Genomic DNA, 13569 nt, shown 5'->3' on the forward strand with positions numbered 1-13569 from the left:
TTATTGAGTTATATTGGATGCATGACATAAAAATTTATGGTTTATGGTTTCTCTTTGTTACTGTTTATTTATTATATTTAAATTATATTATTACATTGATATGATGGTTTCTCTCTGTTACTGTTTATTTATTATATTTAAATGATATTATTATATTGATATGAGTGTATTGAATTTTTTATTATACTGTAAAGCTCATCCTCTCAATTTTTTTTTTTTAATATATTGATCGGATAGGGCATCGAGTTTGAATACTAAATTTATTAATTTATTAGTTAGTTCAATTCTTATTACCATTGAATCCTTAAAATAATTGTGATTGGTCAAATTGGTTCTTACCACGAATCTATTTAGTTAACATATTTAATTTGATTTATTTATTTTAAAAATATTTAAAATTTTTATTTATTTTAGGTCTTGTATGTCCTCTATTTGGATATCTTAGAATTTATGTGACCGTACTGCATGATCAAACTATGTTGGGTTCGGAGCGTCAAAAATAATATAAAACAAAGTACATTAGCACGGCCCAAACATTTATGTTTGTTCTCTCAGCCCAAACGCCTACGTCACCGAGAGGAAGGTATCCCCTTTCCATCGCTCCCCGATCCCTTCGAGGGAAGACGGGAGGAGGAGATGAGGGCGGTGAAGGGATCCGTAGTTTCGTCAAGGTCCATCTCCCTCTCCAAGGCGGCGGCCATCCTCGCCCGCTTTGCCGGTGCTGAGACGGGGGCTCGGCCGGAAATTGTCGCTTACTTGAGGCGCGCCTCCACCGCCTTCGACGAGCTCGTCCAATTCCACCGCGAGATCAAGGCCGTCCGGAGGGGAACCGAGCGCGATGCCCCGAGAAAGGAGGAGGAGGACGGCAGCGGCGGCTATGGGTTGAAAGAGGAGAAGAAGAGGAGTAAGAAGAAAAAAGAGAAGGCTGGGATGGAAGACGGTGAATTGCGGGGAGAGATTGGCCGCCGTGGATGGTAGGGATTGGATGGAGGATGAGGGAAACAGTGGAGGAGTCGGATCAGAGTTGGAGGAGATGAAAGATGCGAAGAGCAAGAAGAAGAAGAGGAGGAGGAAGGCCCAGGAGGAGGAAAAGAGTAATCTTGACAGAAAGGAGGAGGAGGTGGAGGAGGAAAGGCATGGGAAACGGAGGAAGAAGAAGAAAAAGAAGAAAGATAAGGGAGAACGAGAAGAGGAAGGGTTTGGAGACGGTTTGGATGGTGAGGGAAGGGATGGAGATACGAAAGAACGAAGAGGGTTGGACCACGAAATCGAGTGGCATAGGAAGAAAAAAAAGAACAAAAGGAAAAGGGAAATTGAGAAAGAGGATTAGAAAATCTAACAAGGAGGTGTTGGATTTCGTTGTTATTTTTGTGAGAAAGATGCATATCCTTGGTTTACTATTATCTTCCCCTGCAAAAGAGGATACTTTTAGAAATACTCAAAGATGGGCATCAGGCTATTGTGATTTCATTGTCAAATGAAAAATTTGTGGATGGCTTGTTACAAGTAGAGGCTGGAACTCCTACATTCTACTGCAAGGTGAGGACTTTTGAACTAGAAATTTTGGAGAATTTTGATTGTTTTATGGCAGAAAAGTCATTAATCTTAGTCTTCAATGTTGTAATTTGTTAGCTTTAACTTCACAATCAACCTGGTGGCGCTTGAATTGAATAGCATTGTATCTGTCTTCTAAGCTCACTCACGCAAACTTCCAGCTTGTAGTCCACCTTGAGTGTGAGATATATGATTCAAACGTGTCTGATATGCTTAAGTGCTGCTGTAATGTAGCTATTTCCTCAAGATGATTTTTCTGCTATTTTAGGTGATGGACTTTATAGGAAGAGGGCTCTAGAATTTTAAGATCTAAAATAATCTAATATCCTTGTATCAATTAATCTATTTATCATCATACTGTATTGTACGGGCTCTAGAATTTTGAGATCTAAAACAATCTAATATCCTTGTATCAATTAACCTATTTGTCATTCTACTCTATTGTATTAGAGCAATTTTGTGAGTCTGTGGCATTGTGCACAATTGGTAATACAGTTATTCTGCTGAATTTAACTGAAAATACCTATGTTGCTTCTATTCACTTAACTGTTCATGGAAAAGTAATTATGTTGAAAGTGGAAAAATTCCTTTTTCTATTCCAAAGAAATTAACATTAGTTGTGTGAGTCATGATCAAGAAGTTGCTAGTTGCAAAATTTAGAGTTCTTTTCTCCACTTTTGCTTATATCAAATTCAGAAGTATATAGGAAAGGAAAAGCTACCATCCAGTGTCAAATTTGTGGTGCAATAAATCACTTGAAGTTTATCAGTTTTAGTGGAAATAAAGTCCATCCTACTGATTGTAGAGTAAGTAAAGTTGACTAAGGAAACATTTTTTTCAGTATAACTAAATGCGTTGGAATTTTCAGCTCTCTTTACTTCAATGTGGTCCAAGAAAAACAAACTTACCAAAATTTGTTACTTATTGGGAAATGTTAAAATTCTATCTCCACTTTGAGAAATGGTATAGAGAAACAGATTGGTCTATTTATGAAGGCGATGTAAGTGCCTCCAAGGTTCCAAAGTTATCATGTACTTATATCAATGTTTATATTCTTTCCCTTTGGGAAGAAAAAGAAAATGTGCAAATCATCTCCAGAACCGAGATATATATTTAGGAGAATAGGATTTGTATTTTATTTTTTGTTTGGTTGATTTGTCAAATTTTGAGCAAACACATTAGGTGGTAGGAAAAATTAATAATATCCTATTACGCTCCCTTGATGCATGCAAAACCTATCCTTTCTAGTTTAGTTGGAAGTTATTCTTGTAATGATGGTTGTTGTCTGATGTTAGATAAATTCCATGTGATTATTGTTTATACTTATTGACACCTTCCCCATTATAATCAAAATTACAAAGAGAAACTAGTCATCTTGCCTTCTAGTGATAATCCATTCATTTACTTGATAAAAATGAATTCTTTTGGCACAAGTATCTCATGTGGACAATTTATAAGTGACTTTTTGGGATATAAGAATCTCTCTCTTACACACACACACATTTACATTTTCTTATCTCTAATACATAGGCATTCCAAACTACTGCAGAAATTGAAGGGGGCAAGGTCTTGCTTTTCAACTAAACCCTATCAAATCAGAGGAATTTGGAAGAAAGGATGATATAGACTGTTATTGAAAGAAGGAAAACATTTTTTCCCTGCATGATTATGTCTTGCTGTCAGGCTCCATTGTGTTGGACTTAAAAAAGTCAGAGAGGAAGATGACTGGTTCATGTATCAGAAGAGTTGCCTTTGGTCTGCTTGAAGGGATTTTGCAGCAATGCTCTGGTATCATTGATCAGAAAGCAACACTGAGACAAATCCCAAAGCAACCACATTCATTGAAGGCTGTCATGCTTGGAAAATCCAGGGCTACATAGTTTGAACACAGCTGATCAAGTAATAGAAACTTAAACCTGGAGTGCACCACATCTGGTCGACATTCATGGTAAGGATTCTGTTGATGCAGAACAAAGTGTAAGATAGCCATTGACATTGTGAGGTAGACCTTGCATTTGTTATCTTTGTTGTCTACTAGATCCTCTACTGAATAGGATTAGAACTGAACGTTACTGGTTAGAACACCAGAGAATGAAGAGAAGCTCAAATTTCAACTTTTGATTTATATGGGATTGCTAATGACATTTCAACTGAACTCAATTATTTCCATACTGCAGAGACTAATAAAGGAGTCGCTGACTGGTTCTTTGTGGATCTGTGTTTTGCCCATTTGATGCCAGGATAAGGTTCTTTCCATAGCAAAATTATTAAGCTGGTGAAACTTCTCTTTCAGGAAAATAGCAAATCAGATGCTTGTTAATATTTTTTTTTCCCGCAAGAGGAAATGAAGCCCAAATTTGCTTAAGGAATGAAACTGTGAATAAGTAACACTGTTGCAGGGGTTGCAGAGCTAAGATAGCAACTAGACATGATATTCCCTGGTTACAGTTTATAAAACTTGCATGGCCGCGTGAGCATGAATCTGGTTTTAATTTCTTTTTTCTAGAATATGTTCAAGTTTCCAGGAAATACATCAAAGCAAATGGATTTTAGTTCAAAATAGCAGTCTCTTAATTATGGTCAGTGATTTTCCACTATTGTTTTTGCTTGTGCTATTCTATTTCCATATTACACCTTGAATTTTGAGCTGCATAGAATTTATTGTGCCCTTCAATCTTTCCCCCCTTTTTTGGGGTTAATTATACTTTTAGTCCCAAAGTCTAGTGCTTTTTTGTTTTTTAAATGGTCTCTGAAGTTCCAAAATCTAAAATTTAATTTTAATTTCTGAACTGTTCTATTACGATCTTTCTTCAACATTCCGGCTGCTTTCTCTCACAAAAAATCTCTTATACTTAGGTAGTGAAAACAAGTACTAATATGGTAAAAATCACATAAACAGGGATGATATGACATTAATGATGTGGTGATGATATAGTATATGGATGATGATCCGGTATAACGGAAGAAAAAAAATTATTTTGATGTCATAGTATAAGTGATGATATAGTAAATCGATGCTGATGTGATATATGCTATGAAATTTTCTGTTTAAAATATTCAATTCTCGAATGCTACATTATCATTTATATGTTATGTTATCATTTATATATCACGTTATCATCCATACATCCATAAATTGCTTTTGATCTTTGAAGCTTCATAAATATTTTTGTATAATTTTTATAATTTAAAAAAATTTATAATTAAGTCTTATGTTTTTCAAATGTAGTTTAATGTAATCTTTCCGACCTATTGGTGGGGACGTGTGATGATTTTAACATGGGGTGAGTCACTAGATGTGTTTAAAAAGTTGGAGATGGTGCAATGTTTAAAATAGGGAGGCTAGGTCCGATTCCAAAGATGGCTCCGAAGCAAATCGGGTTCAAGATATGAAGACCTCCATTATGGCCATGGAGACGGTGCCGGAGAAGTAAGCAAGCTCAGCATTCTTAATTTCACCATTGCTGAGCTCATTACTGCTATCAAGTTTTTTCTTAAAAAAGAATGGGTTTAGTGTCAAGCTCACTATTGTCAATTGTGCAATTATGGATCTTAGGCATTTCTTTCAATTAGAGTAGAATAGGTAAACCAAGAGAACAAATGAATTAAAAATAAAAATTATTTTTTTTAATTTATTCTATTTCGCTTTTCGTTCTTCTTGGATTCAGATCGAACTCTCTCGACATTTGTATTTTAGAAAAAATAGAATCACGGGATGGAATAAAATGTTAGATAAATAACATGTGATGAGATTTTATATACGAGTTATAATGATAAAGATTTTTTTCTTTGCATATATTTATGTCTATTCTAATAGAATGTAGAAGAAAAAAGAAGATGGGGTTAAGGATATGATTAAAGATGGAGTTAATTGGTAATATAATAATATATTATTAATATAATTTTTTATTTTTAATATATATTATTTTTTTAACCGTCTAAGTCATATTATTTTAAATTAAATTATACTTGAAAATCAAAAGATGCAATTGGAGAATTTTTTTTAGACTGTAACAATCATGTAAAAATATTTATAAGACTTAGAGGATCAAAAACATAATTTGTGTTACATAGATGATATACTATATAGGTGATGATATAGTACATGAACGACGACATGCCATTCGATGATGAAATATTTTTAGACAAAAAATTCTACAACATATATCATGTCATCACTCATACACTATGTCATCGTATATGGTACATCATCAAAATAAAATATTTCTTCCATTATGCTATATCATCTTAGTTAATGTTGCATTATCTTCATTTAGACCCTTCTTACCACATAAGCATCTATTTTTATAACATTAGCATCGGTTATCTTCGGCTAAGATTTTTAGTGAGAGAGAAAGTAGTTGGAATTCAGAAAATGGATCATATCAAAACTGTTCAAAATTAGAGGGACCAAATTTTAAATTTTGGACTTGAACAATTATTTTAAAAAATAACGCTAAAACTTAGGATCTAGAAGGATTCTTTTTGTAATTTTAAGATTGAAAGATAAAAGAAGTTGAACGGGCCTTTTAACTTGTAAACATTGTTATTTGTTATTTTCCATGCTATACTTTGAACTCCGAACAGCAGATTTCCTGTTCCCCAACCCTTTTTTTTTTTTTTTTTTAAGGTTACAGCTGTTCAACTTCTAAACATGATGGTTTTTGTAGTAACTGAGGTAAATCTACATTGTTCACACTTCCAAACTAAAAGATCCGCTCACTGCCCTTTTCAGAGGATTAAAAAATTAAAAAAAAAAAAATCTAAGGCTTGCTTGTCTCGTTTTCGGAAGTATGACTTGCGTATGTAGGCCCCTTCCGTTTCCCGGCCGCCAAAATATCTGGATGATTTCTACCGCCTCCTTCTCCGACACCGATAAAGCCCTCAACTGGCGACTTCAACTAGCTCGTTGTTAAATACCGTCCTTGTCCAATGATATGGAATGCGATAAACTATTTATAAATTGTAACTGTTCTATTCCCCCTATATTATAACTACCGGCAAACTTGATGAACAGTTTTCTCCTACATCCGAACATCATCAATCCCTGGTTTAAAAACTAAGCATCATTGCATTTTTAGTAAAACATTCGTAATTTTTCCATGAATGACAGCTGAGAACTTTGTGAATCACCTCAACATAAAATTTGTTGTCTAGTCTTTCATTGGATCATTATAGGTCACATCAGATATCGGCATGGATATGAATCAGACACTCGGCATTTGCTAAAAGTACAAGTCCTAAATTTCTCATATGACCTTCAGTTCCTTAAGCCAGGCTGTGTGCAGTGGGCATGGATCAAGCTTTCCTTGCGCAAGTGCCTTCTCTGTCAGTGAGTAAAACCAACCATTCCTCCACTTGAACTGCATTTGACAGGTCCAAAGTATAAAACATACAAGTTAAAAACCATGATGTTGGATATTGTAATCTGTGATCATATCTCTGGACTTGCCTCTTTTACAGCAGTTGGAAAGTGGGAAACGGCCCTAGAATAAGCACATAACCGCTCTTCTATTCCTTCGTCAAATACTATACCCTTCTCTGCAGCTGCAGCAGATGCTAGCTCTGCAATAAGGCTGGCTACCTGCAAGCAGGAACGTTACTTAAAGTGAGTCGAAGAGGAAAATTAATAACACATGACCTACCTATAGACATTACACGCATTTCATATGTTGGTTCAGATCATATGTGAAGTACCAATGTACATTTGTTGACCGCATGTTTTTTTCCATGTTCATGTATCATGACTATAAGAAAAGAGGAATGCTAAAGCTGCATCTTTACCTACACAAATGGGCCTTCAAACTGCTTCTCCAATCCTCAGATGCATAAGCACTACCAGGTGCCAAGTTGTAAACTGGTCATAGGTTATTAAAATCCTAAAAGGGAGCTGTGGTATATGCGCAGCTTGGGGACCATAAAATACTTAGGTCAAATGTAAAAATAATTACTAAATTCACAAATGATAAAGATAGAAAATTAGAAATGAATTCATAAAACATAATGAATAATGAAACTTATTTTCTTTTTTTTTTTTTTTTGACAACCAAATTTTGTGTAGTGTAACAGATTCAATAATCTAATTATCATTTTCTATGACACATTGTACAACATATAAATTTTCAATTCTAGTATGCAACTTTGATGGTTGACCAATATATGGCAATCTCCAGAGTTTTTGCCTCTATCCTAATGATGTTCTTCAAATACTGCCGGGTGGATAGATGATTCCAGCACATGTGTATGCATGTTACCATTGTTACTAATGTGAACAAAGAGCCAACACAAATCTACGAAAAAAGCACAACTTCATAGACATGCCAGAGGAAAAATCTTACCTCAGTTCGATATTCCTTCTCCACAGCACCAACCGTAGCCCCTGGGTGTCGAGCTCCAACAAGCATGAAAGCTGAGATCCATATCAATTTCTCTAGCATTTGTTTCTGAAAAGGTTCCTTTTCAAGGACCTGAATCCAATAAAACGTTCACATGGTGATATCTGTGGAGCTTTTGTGGGGTTAATGAGGAGGGAAATACAGTCATCCAAAATTAAGTTGTGATTTGCAATTAAATTTAAGTTCTTCATGCGAGATCTAAAGGATCAAGTTTGACAGAAGACAGGAACACTAACATAAAAGTAGGACTAATAGGTTTACGTGGTTGGTTGCTAGTACATGCTCACATCTTGAAGGATAAAAAGAAAATTTTCAAATACAGGAACACCTAGCTAATGTGTTATCCCCTTTTCTTAATTACTTGATGTACATAACTTGTGACACTGGTTGCGAGTTGTTTTGTCAGCCATGAAGGCTACAAGAATAATTGGTCTATTGCTAAGACATGCTTAATCTTTCCATGTAGAAGATCTTGCAAAATTGGGCATGCTTGCACAATTTCATTGTTGAGTTTGTCATGAGCCTTAAATGCAAACCAAATAGGAAAAATCACACCAGGACATATTCATACGTTGGCAATAATGAGCCAACTTGACAGAGTCATTCTTGATCATATCAAAAATAGATGCCACGGAGCTCTTGGCATAGAGTTTCAACCTGTGACAGCTGATCAAAGATGGGCTATTCACTTTGAGGAAAGAGCATACATAACCTAACTGGATGAACTGAAAGGATTATCTACTTATGAATGTCATAACAAACAATAGGTCGGCAACCATAGGAAACAGAAGACTGGCTTTACCTACTGCAGCGAATTAGTGGCCCTAGTAACAGAGAACATCAACAAGTCAGTAGCTGTACACTTGTATGCCACCAAGACAAGGTGGACTATCGGAGAAGCAACTAGGACTTGTGGAACCTTTGACTAACATCATCATTGGTGACATATTATCTTCATGGACTTCATCTTTACTTTGCAATAGATAACTCTCTATGTTTGCACATTCAGTGTCCATGGATCAAATTGTGGATACCACGTCTCTTAAAAAAGCATGAGCCACCACAAATACTTCATTCTACAAAGAAGTGTTCCATATGCACACTATCAGTACAAACTTCAGAATTTTGGTGAGTACCTAGTCAAGTAGAACAAGGCAAGCTAGAAGCATCAAAAACTACAGATAGCATACATGAGCATGGCATTAGCTTTCTGCATATGCATGTTATGCACATGAATACAATAGGTGGTGGTCATGCATGAAGCGATTGGAGGTCATCCTCAGGCCATGTGCAAGGCATTTTCTCAGATTACAAGGCTTATGTCAGAGGTTTGTCTTCCGAAATGGACTGGACCTCTTATATGTTCACACAGCTATTTTGTAACAGATTGCATTAAGTTGTGGACTGTCCTCGAGAATTCAGTTTAAGTGACATGGAATATTTCTAGTCATTGATATAACTTGAAGATGCTTAGCCAAATCATTTTTAGAATGATAAGCATTTTATCTTTACAAAACAATAAAGCCTTTTTTTGGTTACATACGTTCTTGTTCCTATTTTGTCTCTTAATTTTTTTTACATCAGTTTTTTTTTTTTTTCCTCCAATGGCAACATAGGAGAAGAAGTTCAACATGCATTTCCACAGGAATTTCACTGCTTGAAGTATAATACAAAGCACACGACAATAATATTCACTCAAAAATAGAACTATGAATCAGCTACCTTGCAAGAAAGACCTCCATTATGGATCCGTGTAGCTACTGCTGAAGCCCATTTACCATATGCTGCTGTCAAGCCTTCTGGATTGGTATCAGTTTTCCCATCAATTGGAGCTTCTCCAAGTTTTGAGATAGCAAAATAAGCCAACACTTGGTTTGCATCACTCAAACCTTTACTTTGAAGCCATGGGTCAAGCATTCCATTCTGGAAAAACACCAAATCTGCTAAAATGTTAAGATCCCAGCCACTCCACTGTCCGTTGATTACATTAACATCTCTTCGAGAATTCATTTTGAGTAATCTAAACTAAGTGCTTGCTTTTGAGTACTAGAAGGTAATAAAAGCTTCTGAAAAATTACAGCTCGTATATGCAATAACTTGTTGGTGATGTCCTTTTTAGAAAAAAAAAAAACAGCAAAATTGTATTACAATCAGTTAAGGAAATAAAGTAGAAAACCATCATAAAACATTCAAATAAAAATACATTAGGCAGGAGAAAGCAATGGAAATTTACAAGACCGAACAGGCAAAGGAAAGTCATAAAATTAAACTTCCAAGTCCAGACATATGCCCTCTTGAAATGAAGTTCCAGCATATGGACTGTCATAAGGAGAAGTTTGCTCTTCCAACGGGGTTATCTTATTCAAAACCACTTTCCGATCTCCCTTTCGGATACAGAATCGTAGGGACAAAGATCAAATACTCATAAGTTGCAACATATAATTTAGTAGCTCAGAGAACAGACCCAAAAAATAGAAACTTAAGGTAAACAACCTTTCAATATCTTTTCACATTTAATCTCCCTTCTTCTTCTTCTTTCAATGATTGCAAACAACCTGTTCTGACCAATGTGTATCAATTCTATGTACTCTAATCATTACTTCCATTTATAGCACCACTTCAACTACGAACAATTGCAACGGAAAATAGAGTATCCAAGATAAGGACTTCCTATCCCATGTCAGTATCAATTCCTTCACTACGACTTACCAGGAGATCAAACAAACCCTAGATTTCACAAGAGAATAACAATAAACGGGAAAAATGAGGGCTTTGATGGAGTTGAAGTACCGTTCCATCGAGATGGCGGAGTGGCATCGAGGACCGCGTCGAGATCGTCGTTCCGGGTGCAGACGAGGATGGGGCCGTCGAAATCGGCCGGCACCGGCTGGCCCCTCCCGACGAGGACGTCCCCGCCATCGCCCATATCCCGCAGAGCCGTCCCGACCCTCCCGCCACCGACGATCACCGCCGGGGTCACAGCGACGCCCGTCATCGCCGCACTAGCTCGAACCCTAACCCTAAGGAGAGGAGATGAGGACGAGGAGAGGCAGAGAGAGCTGAGTGGAGAGGAAAGAGAAACCCTAAGGCTAACGGCGGCCACCATTTTGGTTGCGGGCGGGGGGTACGCACAGTGTCATTCGGCTCGCGGTTTCTCTATGTCGGCCGCTCCCGCCCGTTGAGAGCCACCCGTTTCCCCGCGGGCGTTATCTGATCTGGATCATGTCTGTGATGATGTTCCTCTTCTTGAACGAGCTGTGTTCTAGGGTTGGACGTGGATTTGTCTGAAATCAACGGATTGTGGAGTTCGGCCTTCCATGCGCTAGGCTGGGCCGGGTTGGTGCTAAACTTTGCCCAGAGTTCCGCTCGGGCATCACGACCATCCTTTAAACTTTTCTCAAAATATTAAAAATATTTTAAAATACTAAATATAAATAATTAAATATTCTTAATCATCTATAACTATAGATAACAACCGATCGCATATGGATTGCATTGGTTCATACCCCTTACCACCCCGTAAGTAAAAGTCATATACTCATACCCGCCCCGTATTCACAGGTCGAGTCAAGTAAAGATGCAGATCGGATCGGATCGAGTAGATAAGAAGGATTGGTCGAGTTGGATCGGATTGAATACATATAAATAATATAAAAAATTATTATAATTTTGAAAGAAGAATATATAACAAGATTATATCAAGTCAAGCACAGATCAGGGCATATCATTATTTATATCCATCCAAATCCGTTTCGAAGGATCCATACCCATCTCAGACTTCAATTAGATTGCATAAAATTCATCCCATTCAGATTGGATACTCGATGGATCGGCTAAAATTGCCACTCCTATCTATAACATATCTATTATCCAATTAATTTCACATATCTTAATTAAGTATACAAATGTTTCTCAATGGGTGTTTTTAAAAACTTAAGGTGAGATTTGTGCACAAAAATAATTTCAAAAGCATTTGTACAATGTCAAGATCAAATTAAATGAGCAGCAGCAAAATAAAAATAAAGATAAGCACATATTTATAAACATAAATAATTTATAGTAGTTCGATGCTAAAATTAGCATCTACGTCTACTTTTCAAGTCAATCCACTTGAAAATTTCAAGTGTAATCCCTCAAGATTGCAGTTCGATTATTTTCTTGGATTTACAATTCAATCTAGTTAGTTATTCCTAACTCACCAACCACAACTTTTACAACAGTTGGTTTCTTTAGGCTTACCGGCAAGAATCTTTACAACATCTAATTTATCGCTTTGACCAACTCTCAAAGTCTAAGTTTCTATCCAAAATAAACTTGTCATAATAGAATAGAAATAATATATAAGAATTTAAAGTAATAAATAAGTATTTTTATGCTCTTGAAGATACTGGAGTGGTTAAACTCTTGAATGCTTGAACTTTTTCTTTGAATACTATGAAAAGATTGAATAGAGACTTGAATGCTTTACTCAGATGGTTGTTAGTCCTATGGAATACACAAATCCTCTCATTTGAACCGGGCAAACATGGAAAAATGAGAATTGGGAGCTCTTTGAATGCCTTCCACTTTCTTTTTTTATATTTCTCTCTTTCTTGTTGAATAACTCTCTTTCTTTTTAGAAAGATATGTTCCCAAATTAAATTTTTCATATTTATATCCTCAAAAATGGTTGGAATTAATACTCTTAACTATTGAAGGCTCAAAAATAGTCGTTAGATACAAAATATAGCTATTTGAAATATTCTGAAAAACTAATCATTATGCTGTCAGAATTCTGTGAGTCGGCTATTTCAAGATCTTAGTCGGCTAAAATATAGATTGGCTCAAGAATATATACTCATTTTTCTATTTTTTGTCTTTTCTATCTATCTGTGACTGGATCGACTCAGATTTTTTTTGATCAGCTAACTCCATGACTTAGTTGGCTTACTTCTTTTCAGGATCAGCTCAGAGTATGATTGATTTTTTATACTGCTTTATATCTTCTTTTTGGCTCTGAGATCGAGTTGACTAACCAATTGCTTAAGTCAACTAAGTTTCTATCTTGGTCGGCTAATTTAAATTTTGGGTCGACTCAGAAAGATATTTGAAATCTTCATTCATTTATCTTCATTCAAGCTAAGTCTGAAACTGAGTAGGCTATTATACTATTTTTGTCAACTCAGAAGAATAATTGATTGGCTGAGGAAAAAGTCTAAACTTTATTTTTTTTAATCTTTTTCTTAAATTGAGATTGAATTGGCTAGGCTTCTGTCTTAGTCGACTCCGAGGCATATCAAATGTGCCAAAATTTACTATTTTTATTTTTGGGTTGACTTGAAAATGTTTCAAATTTCTGAAGTATTTGATTCAGTTTCTTTGTTTTCATTACTTGAAAATTGAGTTTAGGAACATGAATTTTAGCCAATATTTGAGAGGACTTCTTCATCAAATGAATCAATCCTTTGAACATCTTAAGAATTCCTACAATCACTCTCACATGCAACATTAGTGACTTTAATTTATACTCAACAACTTTTGACATCTTCAAAATTAATTCTTGAGTTAACAACAAATAAATTAAAAATAAATATTATAAAAAAATTTTAAAAAAAATTAGGTCAGACAGGATCGAGCTTGG

The 13569-nt window shown here is 35.7% G+C and overlaps 1 protein-coding gene and 1 pseudogene across 1 annotated transcript; one reads left to right on the forward strand and one right to left on the reverse strand.

Moving 5' to 3' along the window:
* The first annotated feature begins 551 nt into the window (after positions 1 to 551).
* LOC105034881 (uncharacterized) lies at positions 552 to 4114 on the forward strand (annotated as a pseudogene).
* Positions 4115 to 6675: 2561 nt separating this feature from the next.
* On the reverse strand, positions 6676 to 11161 carry LOC105034880 (uncharacterized). Its single transcript, XM_010910200.4, has 5 exons — positions 10740 to 11161; positions 9672 to 9889; positions 7893 to 8021; positions 7007 to 7138; positions 6676 to 6917 (listed from the first exon to the last, which is right to left on the reverse strand). Exons 1-5 carry the CDS (start codon positions 11053 to 11055, stop codon positions 6804 to 6806), a joined length of 909 nt encoding a protein of 302 aa, XP_010908502.1. The 5' UTR covers positions 11056 to 11161; the 3' UTR covers positions 6676 to 6803.
* Between the last annotated feature and the right edge of the window lie 2408 nt (positions 11162 to 13569).

The sequence above is a fragment of the Elaeis guineensis genome, chromosome 1 (genome assembly GCF_000442705.2).
Source record: "Elaeis guineensis isolate ETL-2024a chromosome 1, EG11, whole genome shotgun sequence".
In the NCBI taxonomy this organism is placed as follows: Eukaryota; Viridiplantae; Streptophyta; class Magnoliopsida; order Arecales; family Arecaceae; genus Elaeis; species Elaeis guineensis.

Bases quoted from the DNA above. Each gene is read 5' to 3' on its own strand.
- LOC105034880 (XM_010910200.4), bottom strand. From the start codon at position 11,055: ATGGTGGCCGCCGTTAGCCTTAGGGTTTCTCTTTCCTCTCCACTCAGC. The intron at 8,022-9,671 runs GTAGCTGATTCA...TATTGGATTCAG, and splicing joins ATGGAGGTCTTTCTTGCAAG to GTCCTTGAAAAGGAACCTTT. The intron at 7,139-7,892 runs GTAAGATTTTTC...TCCTGCTTGCAG, and splicing joins AGAAGGAATATCGAACTGAG to GTAGCCAGCCTTATTGCAGA.